The 20352-nt window shown below is 35.4% G+C and overlaps 2 protein-coding genes across 7 annotated transcripts in view; one reads left to right on the top strand and one right to left on the bottom strand.

The window, feature by feature from the left end:
* The window catches only part of RB1 (RB transcriptional corepressor 1), a 120484-nt gene that overhangs the window by 85256 nt on the left and 14876 nt on the right, over positions 1-20352 (top strand). For 5 of the 6 annotated variants that reach the window (XM_086329015.1, XM_086329013.1, XM_086329020.1 and 2 more), the window contains one exon: positions 17169-17287. In XM_086329015.1, the coding sequence (XP_086185141.1) occupies positions 17169-17287 (119 nt within the window). Of the gene's footprint in view, positions 1-6528; positions 6634-17168; positions 17288-20352 lie in introns of those variants that run through there. The other variant, XM_086329017.1, reaches the window with a different exon arrangement.
* On the bottom strand, positions 163-5616 carry LPAR6 (lysophosphatidic acid receptor 6). The gene has a single exon (XM_086329048.1). The coding sequence runs from the start codon at positions 1568-1570 to the stop codon at positions 545-547; it is 1026 nt and encodes a 341-aa protein (XP_086185174.1). The 5' UTR covers positions 1571-5616; the 3' UTR covers positions 163-544.

Genomic DNA, 20352 nt, shown 5'->3' on the forward strand with positions numbered 1-20352 from the left:
TCTACAGAAGGCATTTTTACTGCGTTTTTGAAAAATACTCTAAAGACACTTATAGATTCTTTACATGACTCTTTCTCATTTATGTTATTATAGTTTAAGAAACATGATTAGTAGTTTCAATTAAGACTGAAATCAAAATTAGGTGTATATTGAATAAAGGTATTAAACACTTAAATGAAAATTTTAATTTGTTAATTATTTAGTATAAAATCACTGTGATATTCAAAGACCATACAGATGGTTATCACATGACTTAAATCATGATTACTTTTATATTTTGAACAACTTTTCTAGAGATTTTTTTTTCTAATGAAGAGAAAGGTACAAATCAAAGTGGCTCAGAAAAATAAAACTGAGTGTATACAAGAACAGAATACATTTTAATGCTTAACACATCAAATACTTTTTTAATACTAAAAACTTTAAAATGTCCACATGTTTATTTTCTTTCTGAGGTGGAAAAATTGTTGTCCAGGAAAACACTTTTCACAGTTGAAGGACCTTGGAGGTTCTGTAAAGTCCTGGCGTTCTTATTTCAGACAGCTTATATTGTAGATTCATTATCAGGTATCTTATTTTTCAACGTCTGTAGGTTATGTTGAATAAAGTTCTCTGTGCCTTGAACTTCAGAGAATCTGGAGTCACTTCTCCTGGTAGACCAGTTTTTCATTTTTATTGAATTCTGAATCGTGTCCGACGTGAAATAGTAAATGATAGGGTCAAAGCAACAGTTTAAAACGGCAATGCAGAGAGTGATTGGGTACATGGTCCTTACTGCTATTGCTGCTGAGCAATTGACAAATGTCTGTGTTCTCATAAGAGAATATAAAATAAGGTTGATATTGTAAGGCACGAAGCAGAAACAGAATATAACCAAATGTACAAATATCATTCTTAAAACCTTAGTTTTATTTATTTTACTTCTACTTAATGTTACAGGTTTATTTAAAGTTCTCAGCACCATACTAGAACAAGTTACGTTTAAAATGAGAGGAATAAAAAACCCCACTATTTCTATGAAAATTACAATCCTTGAGAGAAAGGTTTTCCATGTAGCTGCTGGAAAATTTTCAAAGCAGGTTGCTGAAGTATTGCTGCCCGGAGATGGAACAAAAACTGCTGGTGCACTTCCTCCCATCACAGTTAACCACACAGCAATACAAACGATTTTTGCATTTCGTTTAGTTCTCAGCGTCTTCGACTTAAATGGGTAGACGATGGCCAGAAACCGGTCAGCACTAATACAGGTTAAGAACAGAATGCTTCCATACATGTTGGTATAAAAGGACATCACTGAAATCTTACAAAGTAAATCCCCAAAGGGCCAGTTCCTTGTTGCAAAGTAAAATATCCTGAAGGGTAAAGTAAAAACGAAAAGCAAGTCTGACATTGCCAGGTTAATCATGTATGTTGTTGTTTCATTCCGCACTTTGAGAGTACGGATGAAAATATATATGGCGACACAGTTGGATATTAACCCAAGCACAAACACCATACTGAACATGCACCCATACAAGGTGTACTTAAAGGAGTCATTATATATGCAGTCAGAGCTGTTATTGCTTACCATTATAAAGGCACGTCCAGTTTACAGTGTTGAAGTCCTTTGGTTAGCAACAGTCTCCTTTGATATTCAGATCGTGACTACTTTGTAACCTCCAATGTATTTGCAAATCCTTTGGATCTTTGCAAAGTTTTACAAATATTTCTTTTTCTTCCAAAAGAAACATGAAGTTTGTTGCTATAAAGTTTCCACTTGATTCTTCAACAAGAAAAAATGTTCATTTTCGAGTTTCCAGAAAATCTGTGATCCCAGGGCTTCGTATTAAAAACACAATGAAGCCAATCCATTGGATTATAAAGTTTAAATAAAAACTGTGTTCTGACACAGAGTAAAACTCCTCATCCTGTAAACTTCTGTTTCCGTGGTCAAGATGAATATTCCAAAATGAAAGTTTCTTTATGCTGCAGAATGTTTAAGCTGAAGTTAGCAATCACATTTTGCTTTTCAGTGCAAAGTTTCTGAGACTTAAACATTCCCAGTTCAATCTCACTTACTTCTTACACCTTTTAAATGAAGTTTTCCTTTTCGGTATTCCTGCAGTGGATCCCAGATGGGGTAAGCAGAGGAGTCTTTCAAAGGTTCCGAAATAAATTCCTAAGCGTGTTTGCTCCTGCTGACTTGGAGGCCTTTTCCTCAGTTGCCAGCTGTGTTGCGAGACGGGCTTTCTCTGAAGAGAAAAAGAGAGGCTTGCTTGATTTGTAATGTGACATCACAGGAAGAAGAGGCTGGGCTTGAACAAAGAAAGGTTTCTGCCCAGTTTGTTTGCAGTTCCTTTAATCTGATACCCTATCTGCTGGGGATATACCTAGGAGGCTTGCAAAGGGCCTCTGACTGTTTAATTAAGCAGTCTGCCCTTTAACTCCTTTTTTGCAGAAATGCCTTCTGGAATGTTGGCTACCTCTCAAGGAGGTTTTTTAAAAAATTCTTTATTTCTTTTTGGTAGTAATCGAGAGAGAGGGAAAAAATCTGTATGTGATTGCTTCTGTGTTTGGGATTAGACTTTTTGGGGGCTGGGGAGAACTAAAATGTGTAAGTATATTTATAGATTGAAATTGTTGGTGGTAACTTAATATAACGTTAAAAAATCTGTTGGCTCTAAAAGAGAGAAATTTCATTTTTAGTCGTAAAAAGGATTTGAGTTGAGAGACCCAAATTTTGCCACCCTTGGCTTCTGTTTTCCATAATTGCTCCTCAAGATTTAATTTAATTGCCATGGTTGTGAATGGCTCCAATCCTGAATCTCTTTACTTTTTCATAAACATTTTTTCTCACATTCTTTGCTCTTTTCTAGAAACTTAAATTAATATTTTATAGCACTTCCATTTTTTTTTAATAATCACTTTTACTGAAGAATAAATTCTAAAATGTTTCTGTTTGGTGTGTAGTATTAAGCTTACAGAACAAAATTGCATCTTTGTAAACAAAGATATTTTTTCCCTATATTGCTTGAAATAAATTTTGGAAAATAAAAGTTACACTACTTGGCTAAATTTTAGGTTCAGAATTTTATTTTAAGCACCTTCCCCCCCCGCCCCGCCACCAGCCTTCCCTCTACCCCATTTCTTATGACATTAACTATATATTGGACTATGGGTCAGATTTTGTTTTCATTTAAAAGCTCTTGTGAGTGTTTTCTCGCTGTATATTTAAAGTGTACTCATTTTTAAAGCCCAAAGAAATCAGAAGAAAGTATATGTGGGAAAGGGGTAGTTGAATATAGATGTTACTTCCTCAAAGAGTGATGATATCACAATCTATGGACACATTTTCTTATTTTTTCTTATTTTATATTGCCATTTTTACTAGATGTAGAAGGGCTGAAATTCTTCCTTTAGGGTATCAGTGAAGGAAATTTAAGAGCAATTTATTTTTCTTTCATGAATTACGTAGCTAATTTAAAACTGATGTTTTGCAGCATGTTTTATGCTGATTTTTAACCTTTTTAATTTGGACTGCACTGTCACCAAGATCAGCAACTTTTGTTGTTTGTTAATGAATATCCCCTGAATTATAGTCTGCTTTTGTTGTTTTGACTAGGAAATTTATAATCAAGTGACACACAAAAAAATAGGAATATTACTTGCACTCAATAAACTTAGAACTTTAGAAGGCTGAATTTCTTTGTATCACATTGGTATGGAAGAGAGGCAGTATGTGTTCATAAAAGAAGACAGGTGGAAACTTAGAGTGAACAGCAATAAGGAGAGTAGTTAATAAGTTTGTATTCTCATTGGGGAAAAATTTCTGTTACAGTTTCTCAGTAATCTACTTTCAAATTGACAATCTTTTTAGGTATATCGTTAAATAATGAAATATAATCAGTTATATGCCCTGATCTTGTTTGCTTTTCCTTTCATTTTGAATATGGCATTGTCCGATAAAATGAACTAATGAGACATTGGAATATTCTTCCACATACTGATGTTATTCACTTGACTTAATATTTAGTTAACTGTTCATTTGTAGTTTTTTCATGTTTCATTTGCTTAAAAATGGATAGATCACTATTCATTGAATTAAACTTTCTGTTATTATCAGTATATTAGTATATGTTTGTATTTCCAAGTTTTACACAGTGCTTGGCCCTTAGTAGATACTCACATGTTTACTGAGGCATGAATTATACTGATAAACTGGTATTTATTGAGAATTATTTCTACTGAGGAAGAGCAACAGCAGAATGACTGTTTGAATGGGAAGATCATTGAATGCTAGATGTTTCAAAATATTTAATTTGACTTCTAATTAAGGAATCAAAGTGAAATTAGACAACTTTAAAATTCCTTAGATTAATATATGAAAATTGTGAAATAACTACTTACAAAGGCAGTTAAATAAGTCTAAGTACTCGAGTATATTTAATAGATGCTTTTGTTTTGACAGACTTAGGAGACCAAACAGTTTATTATGAGATCTGTATGCTTCTGAAGGGAGGCCTGGTGTGCTGCCGTCCGTGGGGTAGCAAAGAGCTGGACACAACTGGGCAACTGAACAGCAACAGACTTCTCAAAGTTAAATCTGGGAATCTCTTGGTTTCTTATATGGGTTTTTTAAGAGCTGATTTGAAATTTTATGAATCTCATTACCTTTCACTTTTCTCATCACTTTTCAAATTTTTATTTTATGAAGAAGTCAGGTCAGTAACTAGCTAGCCTTCAAAGTATATATATTATTTATCACTCTAGTAATGATATAGTTGTGTTTTAGTTGTATAACTATTTTTTTTTTGTTATCAGTTTGAGAGAGAATTCTGTTAACTTGTAAGGATTTGAGTAACTTTTGAGTTCTTGACTAAATTTCTGCCATAACTGTGGTTGTGAGAAGGCAAGAAATCTGACTTTTTAATGTTGTTGTTTAGTTGCTAAGTCATATCTGACTCTTTTGTGACCCTGTGGACTGTAACCCACCAGGCTCCTCTGTCTATGGGATTTCCCAGGCTAGAATTCTAGAGTGGGTTGCCCCTTCCTTCTCTAGGGGGTCTTCTACTTTTTCATGCCTGATTCAAAATAGGCTTTCTTGAACACCGCTATAAACAAATAATGTGTAAAGTGGGCTCCTCAGCTATTCTTCCTTTCTGTTTTTTCATATTGGTTATTTCTAGCCTTAATGGTAATATCAGTTTTATCTTGTACCTTCTTTATTCTCACTGCTGTCTTCTTAAACTGACCCCGCTGCTCTTATCTATATGGTTGTTGTAGTGTCTTACTTGTCTTATCTCCAGTCCTACCAGTTTACCCTGCCAGATAGTCGTAGATCAAGTTATGAATGAATCAACTAATTATTTATTCATTTATACCTTTCATTTCATCCAAAAAGGACTTAAAGCAGGTTATAATTTTAAAACTGTCAAAACTGATAGAACTAAATATTTAAGATTTTATTTTATATAAATTATACCTACATTTTAAAAGTTTAAAAAGGGAGTTGGTGTGGCACAGTTAAAAGTTTTTAAATGTGAGAAATGTGAGAGAAATTATTCTGAATATTAGTCATATCCATTATTCTAAAAATTATTCCTCTTGAATGCAATAAATGTTTGCAAAAGCAAAAAATAAAAATCTTAAAACATAAATTTTTGAACACATTAGTAAAAGAATAAAAAATAATACACCATGGGAAAGAGAAGAATGGGAAGGGCAGAAAAATCTAGGTGAGGGGAAGCTGCTGCATTTGGCACAAGGGAGAAAAGGAAAATAAAGTAGATTGCATAGTTTTCATTTAGTGAAAGAAAACAATCCCGGATGTCAAAGAAAGAAATTTGCTTTATCTCAGAAATACATTGTGAATCTTTACACATGAACCACTTCAAATTATGATCTAATGGTAGAAGGTATGCCATTTCTTGTTGACTCTCAATTTGGGAAAACCGCCCAATGTCAAATTTTGGTTCTGGGAAAATGTATTATTTGTTGGAAGATTAAGATAGTCCAAATATATGCAAAAAATTGAATGAGAAAGTATGTGAAATAAATATATTCAAGTTTAAAAGAGAGTGTGAGACAGTTAAGTTTTTAAATGTAAGAAAAACATTCTAAATTTATTTTATTCATTTTGAATACAAGAAATGTTTGCCTTGATGAGAAGTTATTCTTCAGGGTCCTTTTCCATCTCAAATTTACACCTATGAAAAAAGCCAAAGTTTTCTCATTTTAGATTTTTCCATGATAGTTTCTATTTAGATTTAGAAGCAAAACTTCCTCACTTTGAAAAAAGAACATTTATAACGTATGTTGATAGAATATATTTGTTTTATATAAAAAATATTTTAGCCTAACAGGAACATTTGTTAAATTTGTGATAATTGATATCATTTGAAAATGATTCACCTTTCTGTTATTACTGCAGACACATAACACTTTATGTTACTCTTTACTGGAGCAAGAGTCATCTACACAAGTTCAAACGGTGCAACCAGCTTATAGGGATGGGTGGGATTAGAAGAAAAATGTAAAAGCTAATGGATGGTGATTTATAACAAAGTAAAAGTGTATAAGAATGATGGTTGTAGCAGGTTCAAGCAAAGAGATGAAGTAAAGAGAAGCAAGAATGTGGTGTAAGACTTTACTTGGGTGAGCATGTTTATCACTGTTAACACTTGAGTTGTTCCCTTCCTCCTTTTTTCCTATCTTCCTGCTCCCCATTCCTTCATCTGCCCCTCTTAAAACTTTATCCCATTTTTCTGTGAGGCCTTTCAATCTCATCAATTCCTCTTCTCTACTTCCACGATACTTAAAGTGTCTCACTTTTAAACTATATTCATATAACTGAATTAGGTTAAAAAAAAAACAAGGAAATACTTGTAATATAGAGTATAACAATAGCTTTTGTACAATATGGAGATGAGAGTCAATCAAGTCAGTTAAAGGGCATCCAGAGCAGATGATGTCTAGAGAAGGCTAGCCTTTAAAGTTGAATAAGTTTCAAATTTCAAGACTTGATGACTAGAGCCATGCCTGATAATAATGTCTTAGTGTAGTCCATGGGGTTGCAAGAAAATTGGATGTGACTTAGTGACTAAAACAACAAAAACAGCAGTAGTCTCACTAGAATAGTCATGTCTTTCTCAACCAAAAACACAGAAGATAATTTGAGTGATTGTCTCCTCAGTTCTCTGAAGAATGCCTCATAACTAGTTTCATTCTAAATTCCTAGAAGGGCAATGAGTATATACATTTCATTTCTTTCTTTCCTTTTTTTAACGAATGATGTATTTTTAAGATCTAATACTGTGAACATGATTGCAAATACATTTAAAAGCAGAAATACATTTGACTTTAAGCATTAATGTAGATGTTTTGCTTTTAACCTAGCCTAACCAAGCCAAAATTCAAAGGAAAAGATTTTTCTCTTTAACATATATTAAATGCAAAGGCATATGGAAGAATTAATCACTAAGATTCTAAGCCACTACTAATCCATTCCCAGAACAAAATTTTCATGGTCACTTCTTTTTATTGGTTTGCCAGTGTGTTCATTTTAATCAACTGATTTCACATTCTTGGAAATTTTGAGGACTTCCTGTCAATACCAGCTGTTACCAGTGCTGCCTCAGAAAGGTTACAAACAAAAGACCGGAAGGACTGACTACAAAAGGGCCCCCTTTAAAGCCAAACCTTTTGTTTTGTTGTTGTTTTCAGTTAAACAAGAACGAACTGTTTCAGGCTGATCAAAACAAGAGAAAGATTGCTGGATTGTTGTCCTGGTTATATGGATAGGGAACTAGGATAAGCACATTTAAATTATTTTTCCTGGTTATGCTATCTTTATCTCTGGTATGCTGAATTTATTTGTTTATTCAGGAACAGATATTTACTGAGTGCAAACTGTGTGCCAAGAACTCTTCTAGGTGTTAGGAGTATAGCAGCAAATGAAAGAGAATTCCTGGGCTTATATTTTACTGTGGGAATACAGGCAGTCAATAAGCAAACAGTTGTATGGTTAGACATATGGTAATAAGTTCTCTGGAAAAAAAACCCCTACGTTTATTAGGAAAAAGGAGGTTCTAGTAGAGAGTTATAGGAAGGGTAGGACATATGGTGATAAGTTGTCTGAAAAAAAAAAAAAACTACATTTATTAGGAAAAAGGAGGTTCTATGTAGAGAGTTTTAGGAAGGGCTCATTGATGAGGGGGCATTTGAAGGAACACTTGAAAGAAGTGAAGAATAAATCACATAGCTGTCTTAAAGAATTACCCTTTAACTATTAAACAATCTCTTTTTAAAATTTATTTTTAACTGGAAGATAACTGCTTTACAATGCTGTGTTGGAGGGAGAATTAAGAGAAACAATCTTATAAAAAGCTCTCCTCAGTCTCTATTTCCCAGCTTTATCTTCCATGACTTTACTCACCAAGTTCCTGTCCCCAAGATTTTCATGGCAATTGGAAATCTCTAGATAGTGTTTAAATTTGACGAAATTCTGTGTGTCTGCTTCTGATTTTTGTTTGGCATGGCACATCATAAACTGGAGCTTTGTATTGTTTTGGTTGTGGCTACTTGAAAGTGTTCTTCAAGCTAAATGCTTCTAGGAGACTTAACTATCAAAAGAGCCCCAGGTCAGTAGTTCAGTTTCAAGTCAGATCTACCCTGACTTCTGTGTCCCTGTGCAGTTGTTATTTTATCTTTTTCTCTTCGTGCTTTGTCTAGTACCCCGTTACCTCAAGGGACTGAATTTTCTTCTGCTGAGTTCAGTTTTCCAATAAAGCAGTGACATTTGACAACCTGTATTAACTTGTTGATACAAATGCCAACTAAAAAATGTCTCTTGCTAGCAGTTTCTGCAAGAATTAAGTCCTTGGTCAGTGCAGTCACTGAAGTTTAGCACCCCCTGAAAGGAATTCAGGGCAGAATGTGCTCTGGGAAAACTGGCAGAAGAGGCCTTCTGATAGGCATTTTCAGGAGAAATTTTTTATGAACCTGGATTCTTGCATCTTTCTGTGCTTAGAAAAGCACTGACACCATTAACCTTCTATCCAGATGGATGCTTGGTTGCAAGATTCACCTTCACCGAATGCACATATATACCGACCTCCCCCGTGACCTCTTCCAGCCTACAGTCCTCAGTAAGATACTAAATAAGCTTGACTCAACTTTAACATTGTGCTTTTGTTTGTTGGTATGTTTTGAAGTAGGCACAACTAGGTTAGCTTTCTTGACTTCTGTTAATTATCCTACGTATGGTTGAATGAGCATCTGGGATCTTAAAGGTAGTTCTATCCCCCTTGTCTTTTTTTCCTTGATAACATAGTACCCTAAGTTTGAATCTACCTTCAGATTCTGGTTACCATGTCTGTCCTTCACAGTCAAGTCTTGGCCTTACTGTCATTTTCCGACATATGACCATTATCCATCCCTACTTGTACCTGGAATCATGACTTCAGTTTTCTCTGACTAAACTCTGCTACTTTCTAAACACATGTGATATCATTCTGTGAGGTTTAAGGTTTTTCTAGGAATACATTTTTTATTTATAATGTAGGAAAGATATTATTAAGGTTCTTAGCAATAATAAGAGAAACAGAAAAAGCTTAAAAGTGAACAGATGATATAACTCTACTATTCTAATCAGCTGTTTATAATTTTCCAGGTTAAAAAATGTTTTTTAATTGAGATACAGTTGCCCTATCACAGTGTATTAGTTTCAGGTGTATAACGTAATGATCCAATATTTGTATATATTGTGAAGTGGTCACCACAGTGAGTCACATCACCAAATGTAGTTAGAATTTTTTTCTTGTGATAAGAACTTTTAAGATTTACTCTTTTAGCAACTGTCAAATATTCACTGCAGTGTTATTAACTATACTCACCCTGCTGTATCTTCTATCATGACTATTTTATAACTAGAAGTTTTTACTTTTTGACCCCCTTCCCCCTTTTTGCCCACCCCCTGGCTCTGGCAGCCCTCAGTCTGTTCTCTGTGTCTGTGAGCTCTTGATTTTATTGCACATATAAGTGAGATTTTACTGTAGAGTCGACCCTTGTCTGCAAGGGATTGGCTCCAGCACTCCTGCAGATACCAAAATCTGTGGATGCTCAAGTACCTTATATAAAATGGCATAGCCCAATCAACCGTCTATATCCACAGGTTCCACATACCCTGATATGGAAGATGTATTTGTCTTTGTCTGACTTATTTCACTTACCATAAAGCCCTCAACTAAGAGTTTACCTGGCAGCCTGTCTGGGGACGATGTGCTGATTCACATAATCACCCTCACAGACAAGAAACTGAACAGTTCCATCTCACAAGGAACTATATTCATATTTCTCTAGCCTGACTATACCTGCCCTAACCCCTGGCCATTATTAATTTGTCCTTTATGTCTAAAATTTTTCTTATTTCAAAATGTTATATAAATGAAATCAAATAGGATTATCTTCTGAGCCAGAGTCTCTGGAGATTCATTTAAGATATTGTATATATCAATAGTTCATACTTTTTTATTGCTAATATTTCATAGTATGAATGTACTGCAGTTTCTTTAACTGTACACATATTAGAGAATATCTGGGCTGATTCTAGTTTTTGACTATTACAAGTAAGGCTGCCATAAACTTTTGTGTACAGGTTTTATATAAACATATGAGTTTTCACTGTTTTGGATAAATACTCAAAGAGTGCAGTTGCAAAGTCATGTAATTATTGTGTTGTATGGACTCCCAGATATTTTCCAGAACAGTTGTACCATTTTGAATTACCATCAACAATACATGGGTGATCCAGTTTCTTTGCATCCTTGCCATTTTTTGGTATTGTCTCAGTTTTCTTTTAGCCATTCTGATCATGTAAGGATAGCTCATTGACATTATAAATTACATTGCCCATCAGGATGATGGCTAACAGTGTTGAATATCTTTTTCTGTTTACTTGTGATCTGTGTTTTCTCTCTGGTGAAGTATCTCTTCAGGTCTTTGCCCATTTTCTAATTGAATTGTGGGTTGGTTTGTTTGTTTTTTACCACTGAGAGTTCTAGAATATATAAATATTCTAGATTCTAGTCTTTTGTTGGATATGTGGCTTATAAATAATTTCTCAAAGTTTCTGTAGACTCTTCCCTTCGTGTGGTCTTTCTCAAGGCAAAAATTTTAAATTTTGATGAAAGTGCTGTTTATCAGTTTTTTATTTTGTGGATCATGTTTTTGTTGTCAAGTCTTAAGAACCTAGATCCCCAAGGTTTTCCCCTATGTTTTAAAAGTTTTATAGCTTCACATTTAATATTTAGATGATCCATTTCCAGTTTATTTTTACAAATTTGAGATTTAGGTCAAAGTTCATTCTTTTTCCATTGATTTGCTTTTGCACATTTGTCAAAAGGCAATAAAGAACAAATGGGACAAATAGATGTAGAATTTAAACTAACCGTGTCAATGACTACATTAAGTGTAAATAGTCCAAACTCCAATTAAAAGGCAGAGATTCTCAGAATGGATAAAAAACAAGACCCAGCCCTTTGCTATGTACAAGAAACCAGTTTTAAATATGAAGGTGTAAATATGTTAAAATTGACATGAATCAAAAGGATAAGTGCAGAGATGGCACTGAGGGTAATTCTAAGACTTGTTCTGTGGGTAATTAAGTGATAGATAACAGATAACCAAAGAGGATATGGAAGAAGTCTTAGCTGATTGGTGGTGAAGGTAATACGTTCATGTTAATATTTGAACATGTTGGCATTTGAGATACTTGCCACATATATGTGCGGACATCTGAGGTGTTTAGTTGGAAGCACTAGATCTGGAATTTGAAAGAGTAGTTTTAGTCAGAAATGTATTAATAGATTTAGGAGTAAGCAGAGATAGAACTAAACTCATGATCATGGCTCAGCCAGCATATATATTAGCAGAAGAATCCTGAAAAATATCAGTGTTAAAGAAGTAGTGAAGTTAAATGGGAAAGAACTGTCAGGTCAAGGCCTGCCCACAATTTTGTGTTTTGTATTCTAATTTCCTTTTGCAAGGTAAAATGGTCTTATAATGATTTGGCTTAGGATAGTACAAAAACATTTCCTGTAATGTAGGGCCAATAATATTTCTTAAAATGCCCAGAAAACAATAGCAATTCCTGTCTTCCACTTCCCCTATTGTTAACTTTTCTACTAGCACTGGAGACCTTGTACTTACTTAGATAATCAGAATCTCTTTTAAGAATACCTTGACCTGATAGCCTTGAGGTCCTTTACTCTCTGGAGACGTTCACTCTTGCTTTAGATGTATGTTAATATGAAAGATCAGGTAGAATAGACTTACAACTTCTACTTTTTCTATCCATATTACTTATTAAGTGGGATTTATACTAATATTGCTGACAGGGAGAATCTGGTTTCCTTCACATGATTAAGTGGCAAAATGGAGTGAAATGTCCAGAGAGTGATTATGCTAAGAGTTAATTTAAGTAGGTTAGCAGTGACATAAAACAGCTTACCTGAAACCCAAGAGTAAACTTCTGAATCCTGAATGCAAGCAGTGCTATAGATACAAATACATAAATTTTCAAAAGTTAAATATTCCATTAAATATTTTCTTTAGATTAAAAAAGTCAGATTCTGTATTAGTTATCCATTGCTGTGTAAGAAATTATCCCACAGCTTAACAGTTTAATAAAAGAACTAATGATTTACTTCGCACATAATTTCTGAAAGTCAGGAATCTGGGAGTGGTTTATCTATGTAGTTTTGGCTCCAGTTCTTTCAGGAGAGTTGTTCAAGTTATCAACCAAGCCTGCCATCGGGTTTGGTCTTTCCTGGAGTTGGAGAATCCACCCCCAAGTTCACTCACATGGTTATTAGTAGCCCTCATTCCTTTATTTGTTGTTGGTCAGAGGCTTCATTTGTTTGCCACGTAGACTTCCCTATACGGTTGCTTGGTCCATGGCAGCTGCTTTCCCCTAGAGCACGAGGAGATCCGTGAGAGAGAACCTAAGATAGAAACTGCAGGTTTTTCATAAGCTAATCTCAGACCTGGCATGCCATCACTTCTGCTATATGCCATGGACCACACAGACTAACCCAGGTACAGTGTACAAGTGTACAAGGGTATAAATACCCAGTGGGAGGAATTAATGGGGTTATCTTGGAAGCCAGCTGCTACAGTTGATATTTAGTTATCAATTAGAAAGCAAATCCTATCATCCACTTTCATCTTTATGCTTTGCTGTATTTAATTAAACCCATGATAGGGTTTTGTCATATAACATTCTAGAAATATTTATTGAGTGTCCACTATATGCTTGGCACTGGGATTTTAAGAACTCTCTAAAAGTCCCACCTGGAGAAGAAGTTAGACTTGGGATATATTTTGAAGTTTGAGCCAATATAACTTCCGTGGACTGGATTCCAGTGGAGAGTGAGAGAAAGAATAGGTGATTTCTTTTTGCTTTGGACAACTGTATATAAGTGATAATGATATGGGGAAAAGTGGATAGGAGTGGGAAGTTTTTGTGGTAGACGATGATTAAAGTTTATTTCAGATGAACATGTTGAGTAAGGCGGAAGAGGACAGAGGCTTCTGAAGTGACCCTATCAGTAGCTGACATCTGGAGGATTGCTTACTGTTATGTTCCTACTTCCTAATATAGCACCTGTTACAGAGCAGACGTATGGCAAAGTGGATAGGAGTGGGAGGTTTTTGTGGTAGAAGATGATTAAACTTTATTTCAGATGAACATGTTGAGTAAGGCGGAAGAGGACAGAGGCTTCTGAAGTGACCCTATCAGTAGCTGACATCTGGAGGATTGCTTACTGTTATGTTCCTACTTCCTAATATAGCACCTGTTACAGAGCAGACGTATGGCAAACAGTGGGTGGATGGATGCATGATAACTAGGCATTATTGTCATTAGTATCTCCACTTTACAGTATAGAAAAGTGAATCATAACAAGGTCAAGCGACTCTCTCCAAGGTCAGGCAGCCAGTACATAGTCAAGACTTGAACACCTGTGGTGTGACTCCAGAGTCTGTGCTTCTGTGCATTGCGCCGTACTTATTATTATTCTCATGGCATACTTCATTCTCTGTATACCTCTGTGTCAGTCGGGCTGGGAGAGATGGAGTAATAAAAGTGATACTTGGGTGAAACATGAAGACTGTTGGTGAGTAGAATGGCACTTCTTAGAAGAAGAATTCACTTTGGTATAATCCTATTGTGATAATTCAACCAGGTAAACCATCTATGGGTTTAAACCGTATTGGAAGAGAAAGTAAAATGCCCATCAGCCACATACCTATGTCCTATTAAAGGCTCAAGTTTACCTGCATATCTCTGTGAGTCTCAAGGTCTTCTGAAAGGTCTTTGTTTGAGAAAAGAATGGGATAAGGCCACTCCTGCTGAATATATGTAGATTCATCCCGTATGAAAAGATGTTCAGTTCATCAATGACTAGAAAATGTAGAACACTGACTATGGCATGCATGCATTAGCTGGTTTTCATTGTTAGCCTTGCTTTACTCAGCTGAAAGCCATTATTGAGACTGCACTTCAGAGTGCCCCTAATGAATATAAAGAATGACTTGACAATAGGAATTAGTACAATTAGAATAAATCAGTGTTGTTTACTTTTTGAAGATTTTGTTTAACTTAGTTTATTGCTGTTTTAGTCACACAGAGGTTTTCAGGCTTTATGTAGTCGGGTTGTTTTGTGTTTTTCTTTACGACTTCTGGGTTTTGGTCAAACCTAGAAAGGCCCTTCCTTATCAAGAAGTTATAAAGGAGAGGAAGGGATGCAAAGAGAACAAAAGGTAACTCTGTGAGGTAATGAATGCTAACTAGCTTGATTGTGGTGATTATTTCACAATGTGTGTTTCTATGAAACCATCACATAGTACACCTTAAATATATATGGTTGTTGTCAATTATACTTCAATAAAGGTGAAAAAAGATTAAAAAGAAGAAGTTATAAAGATATTCTTTTGTATTTCTAATACTTAAATTTTGTTTTTTAATGTAATTGAATTTTTATAATTGTGAAAGTATAATAGCCTTTTTTTTCAAATTGTTAGCTAATTTTTCAAACACATTTTATTGAATAGACATCTTCATATTTTCACAAAATCTACATTCTACAGTGTTTTGTATTTTTATTTACAGATGCACCACTTTTCCTTTTTATATAAACCTATCATCTTGGCAATTTGTCTGCTTTCCTTTCTTTCTTAGTTCAAGCACTAAAAGAGTGAAATAAGTATGTCCCCAGGTTTTATGGTCTTGCAAGGTGTCACCTCCAAAAAGTTACAATTTTTGAATCAGTTATTTTAATGGCTCTTACTTCTGGTCTTACATTTTTATAAATGATTTTTAAATTATGCGTTTTAAACTTCTTGCTTGATATATGGAAATATATTTTGTATTGGTTTTATAGCAGTACTGAGACCTTGCTAATCTCTTTCATTCTAATAATTTCTCTGTAGATCCTTTTGAGTTTTCTTTGTTGTATCCAACTCTTTCCTGACCCCATGGACTGTAGCCTGCCAGGTTCCTCTGTCCATGGGATTCTCCAGGCAAGAACACTAGAGTGGGTTGCCGTTTCCTCCTCCAGGGGATCTTACTGGCCCAGGGATTGAACCCGCATCTCCTGCAGTGGCAGGCAGATTCTTTACCACTGAGCCACCTTATTGACATAAATCATTTGTGAATAATGGTATTTTTGTTCTTTTTTCCTTCCTGGTCTTTTGATCTTTAATTTCTTTTCTTTATCTTTTGAACTGACTGGAACCTCAAGTATAATACTGAATAGAAAGCCTGATAATGGGACATCCTTCTCTTACCTCCAATTTTTTAAGGGGAATGCTTTTAATGTTTCACCATTACACATGATGTTTGCTGTGGGTTTTTTGTTTATTTGTAGATGTCATTTATCAAATTAGGAGTGCCCTTCTGTTCCTGATTTATTAAAACTTTTCTTCTTTTTTAACATAATAAATGGGGTTTAAAATGAGAGCTTTTTCTGCATTGATTTTGACAATATTTTTCCCCTTAGATTTATTAGTAAGGTGAATTGCATTATAGATTTTCTAACATTGAACTAATCTTGCAACCTGGATAAACTCATCTTGGTAAATGACATACTCTGTTTTTAACACTGCTGATTTGGATTGCTAATTTTAGAATTTTTATATCTCTGTTTATGAGTGAGAATGGGCTATAGTTTTTCTTTTTGTAATATCCTTGACAGTTTTTAGTATCAGTGTTGTACTAGCCTCAAAAATCAGAGAATGTTCTTACTTTTTCCATCCTCAGAAGAGTTGAAGTAAAAGTGGAATTATCTATTCCTTGAATGTTTGGTAGAATTTACTGGTAAAACCAGAGGTTCTTGAATGTTTTCTTTATGGAAGTGAAGTGAAGTGAAGTCGCTCAGTCGTGTCCGACTCTTTGCGACCCCATGGACTGTAGCCTACCGGGCTCCTCCATCTATGGGATTTTCCAGGCAAGGGTACCGGAGTGGGTTGCCGTTTCTTTGTGGGTAGATTTTTAATTACCGTTTCAAATTCTTTAATATTTTATAGGATTATTGAGGTTTATTTCTTATTGAGTTCTGTTAATTTTTATTTTTGTGGAATTTTCCACTTGGTCTACATTTTCCAGTTTATTGACATAAAATTATTTATAACTGTCCCCTATTATCTTTCTGATCTTTGTAATGGTGGCCCCATTTTTGTTCCTAATATTATTTATCTGTCTCTTCCTTTCTCAGTATGATTGGAGGTTTGTTTAATTTTATTAGTTCTTTCAAAGAAGCAGTTATTAGCTTTGTCTATCAGACCGTGTATTTTATCTTTGTTTTCAGTTTCATTAACTCCTGCTCATATCTCTATTATTTTCTTCCTTCTACTTTCTTTGGGTCTTTTCTGTATCTCTTTCTCTAACTTTTAATTTCTTTTCTAATATAAGCATTTTAAGTTATACATATTCCTAATTTATTTTGTGCATAGTACAAAAATTGGCAATCATTTTCAAAATGGAAACAAGAACCTTATTCTGACTTCAGAATTGCCGTTGTCAATTACGACTATATTAATAATGCTCACTATGTCAAACATTATGATTTTGATACATATATAAGAAGGTCACGCTTACCAGTGTTATTTTAATGTCATCTTGTTTCATGTAGGATTCACCTTTATTTGATCTTATTAAACAAGCAAAGGACCGAGAAGGACCAGTTGATCACTTTGAACCTGCCTGTACTCTCAACCTTCCTCTCCAGAATAATCACACTGCAGCAGATATGTGAGTGAAATCTGTTGTCCATCCAGCTCACAAAAGGATTCTGAGCATAGTGTGATACAAGCTGTTATGCAAAAGCTGCAGGGAATAGAATTTTGCATAAGACGTTCCTGCTTTCAAGAATCAGGAATATAAGATACAAGACCCAAATAAAGGTCATATACAGAGGTACAGAGTGCTACTGAAATCACTCCAGTTTAGTGTCATGAGGACAGTTTTCATGCAGGGATGACAATTTAGATAGTCCTCAGATGTAGACCAGGATTTCAACATGGAAACCAGAGAGAAGGGAGAGGACGGAGGAGACAGAAAGAGCATGAACCTCAAAGTACAACAGCCGGGAGAGCAGGAAACATTTTTCACAAGTGCAGCTCAGTGCCTTTGTAATGCAGCATAGGATGGGCTGGGAAGATCCCCTGCAGAAGGAACTGGCAGCCCACTCCAGTATTCGTGTCTGGGAAACCCCATGGACAGAGGAGTCTGGTGGCTACAGTCCATGGGGTCGCAAACAGTTGGACACAACTGAGCGACTAAAACCACCATGGGATGGGCATAGGGAGTATGCAGTGCAAACAGAAGACTAAAATGGTTGATGAGTGCCTGATGACATGCTAGAAGAAGAATGCAATCACTAACCTTTATTGAGGGCCCACTCAGTGCTGGAGAATTACCAAACAGCCCTGTAAGGCAATAGACACTGTAGCAGCCTTCATTATCTATGAAAAAGGAATTAGAGAAATAAGGTAACTTACCCAAAGCCAACAGAAATCAGATCCAAGCGGTCTGACCCCAAAGCCCATGCTCTGAAACATTCCAGCTACATTGCCTTTCACAGGAATGTGTGTAATGTTATGTTTCTGTTGTTCTGTGTAAGAATTGACATTACAAAGCTCTGTGATGAGTGCAGGGGCTGTTTTCCAGAGGTGCCATTTCCATGCTAATTTGTATCCAGAGTATTTCTAGTGTGTGGAACCTCTGCCTTCATGTATAACTTAGCTTGCTAGGTCATACGTTAATATAAATATGTCAAGCCTTATCTTTTTCTTTAATTCAATAAGCAGTTGACTGTTGGGTGCCAGGAAGCGTTTTAGGCACTGGGAATACAAAGGCAAGTAAGATGGATTAGGTCCTTCCCTTCACAGAGCTTACATTCCGAAGAAAGGCAAGGAACAGTGAACAAGGAAACTAATATGTAAGGTGATCTTAGAGTGTAATAAGTTCTGTAATGGAAAAACACAGAATGATGTGAAAGAGAGGAGCTGAGAAAGTGATAGAATGTTTAGGGAAGCTTTCTCTATTGAAATGATGTTTGACCTGAGACTTCAAGAACAAACAGATGCTGGCCTGCCAAAATCTGTATGGTATGCATTCCAGGCAGAGCAAACAGTGAGTGCAGTGTCCCTGGGTGATCACACTTACCTGGTCTTAGGAACAGAAAGAAATCCCAAAGCAAACAAGAGGAGAGCAATGCAAGATGAGGCTGGAAAGGCAGACTGCGGCTAGATCTTGTAGAGTCTCATCAGAGAGGAGACTCACAGAGAGGAGTTCAGATTTTAAAAAGCTGTGGGAAAACATTAAGGTTTTAAGCAGAGGGGCAGCTTGCTATAATTTGTATTTTTAAAGGGCCACTTTTTGGCTGCCATTTGAAGTACAGACGGGGTAGGAGGAGAGAAAAGAACAGGGCAAGGAAGAAAATAGAAAGACCCAGTTTGGAGACAATTTCAGTAGCCCAAATGAGAGATGTAAATAAATGAGTTGGTCTAAGATATGTCAGTAGAGATACAAAGAAATGGAAGATATCTGGGGTATGTTTCTAGAGGGAGAACTTTCTTTTCCATTGAGTTTGAAGATTGGGAAAAGGAAAAAATTTAAAATATCTCCTAAGTTTTTGACTTAAAAAACTGGTTGTAATACGGAGCCATTTCTTGAGATTGGAAACATGGAGAAATGAAGAGCTCCACTTTGGCCTTCTTAAGTCTGAGATTCAGGAAGTGAAGTAAGTATTATCCTGATTAGGTTATAGTTATTACCTATTATCCAGCAGGTAATATTTTCACCTGGATTTCGAGGGAGACTAACTTCTACCCAAGTTAAGTCAGTCTACAGTATTGCTAGTAAATTGAAGGGAAATTCAAGGGTGATAGATTAGACCCTGGTACTTATAAAATCATGATACTGGTTCCCTTTTTCTAGTGTTCTAGTTAATGTATTACATGTAGTAGAAACATCCATAGTAAGGTACAAATCCTACTTCCTGCTCAGAATTATTTCTCAGCTGTACTGAGTCACTCAGTCATGTCTGACTTTTTGCGACCCCATGGACTGTAGCCTGCCAGACTCCTCTGTCCATGGGGTTCTCCAGGCAAGAATACTGGAGTGGGTTGCCATGCCCTTCTCCAGGGTATCTTCCCAACCCAGGAGTCGAACCCAGGTCTCCCACACTGCAGGTGGATTTTTTTACTGTCTGATACTAAAACAGAAGGTAGACCTGGACTGTCCCCTGAAATAAAGGGCAACACAGAGCAGTGATAGGTCAGAAACTGAGAGTTCATATGTACTCATATCTCCGTCTCGATTTATGCCTTACATGTCTAGTATATGGGTGTAAACCTGCCTTGTTAATGTTACCTGAATATTAATTCATATAATTCTGTACTATATAATTTAGGAAGATGTATGTGTATGTAACTTCAGTCTTATGTAAATGAACCGTAGTTATCAGTGAAACATTTTTAAGAGAAGAATCAGAGAAATTGATATTTTAATATCAATGGCTTGTTCTTTTAAGCTGGAGTCATTTTTATTATCTCAATTTCACTTTAATTATTAAAATTGAACATATAAACATATATAGCTATTTTTTCAATAAGGCAGTAATTTCTAGGAAAGGCCGTTTATGAAAATAGGGTTAGAAATGATAACAACAAGCCTTTGATAACAAGCTTTTGATAACAAGCCTTAAGCTTTTCCTCTTAAGCTCTCTTTTCCAACTTGTATTTAAATAGGACTTTGGTGTAAAACAGTAGATTAAATAGACAAAATGTGTTTGGATGCATGTGTACAGCTGT

Source organism: Bos grunniens, chromosome 12, assembly GCF_055505025.1.
Source record: "Bos grunniens cultivar Pamir isolate PY7600 chromosome 12, Bosgru_T2T1.0, whole genome shotgun sequence".
Taxonomy (NCBI): Eukaryota; Metazoa; Chordata; class Mammalia; order Artiodactyla; family Bovidae; genus Bos; species Bos grunniens.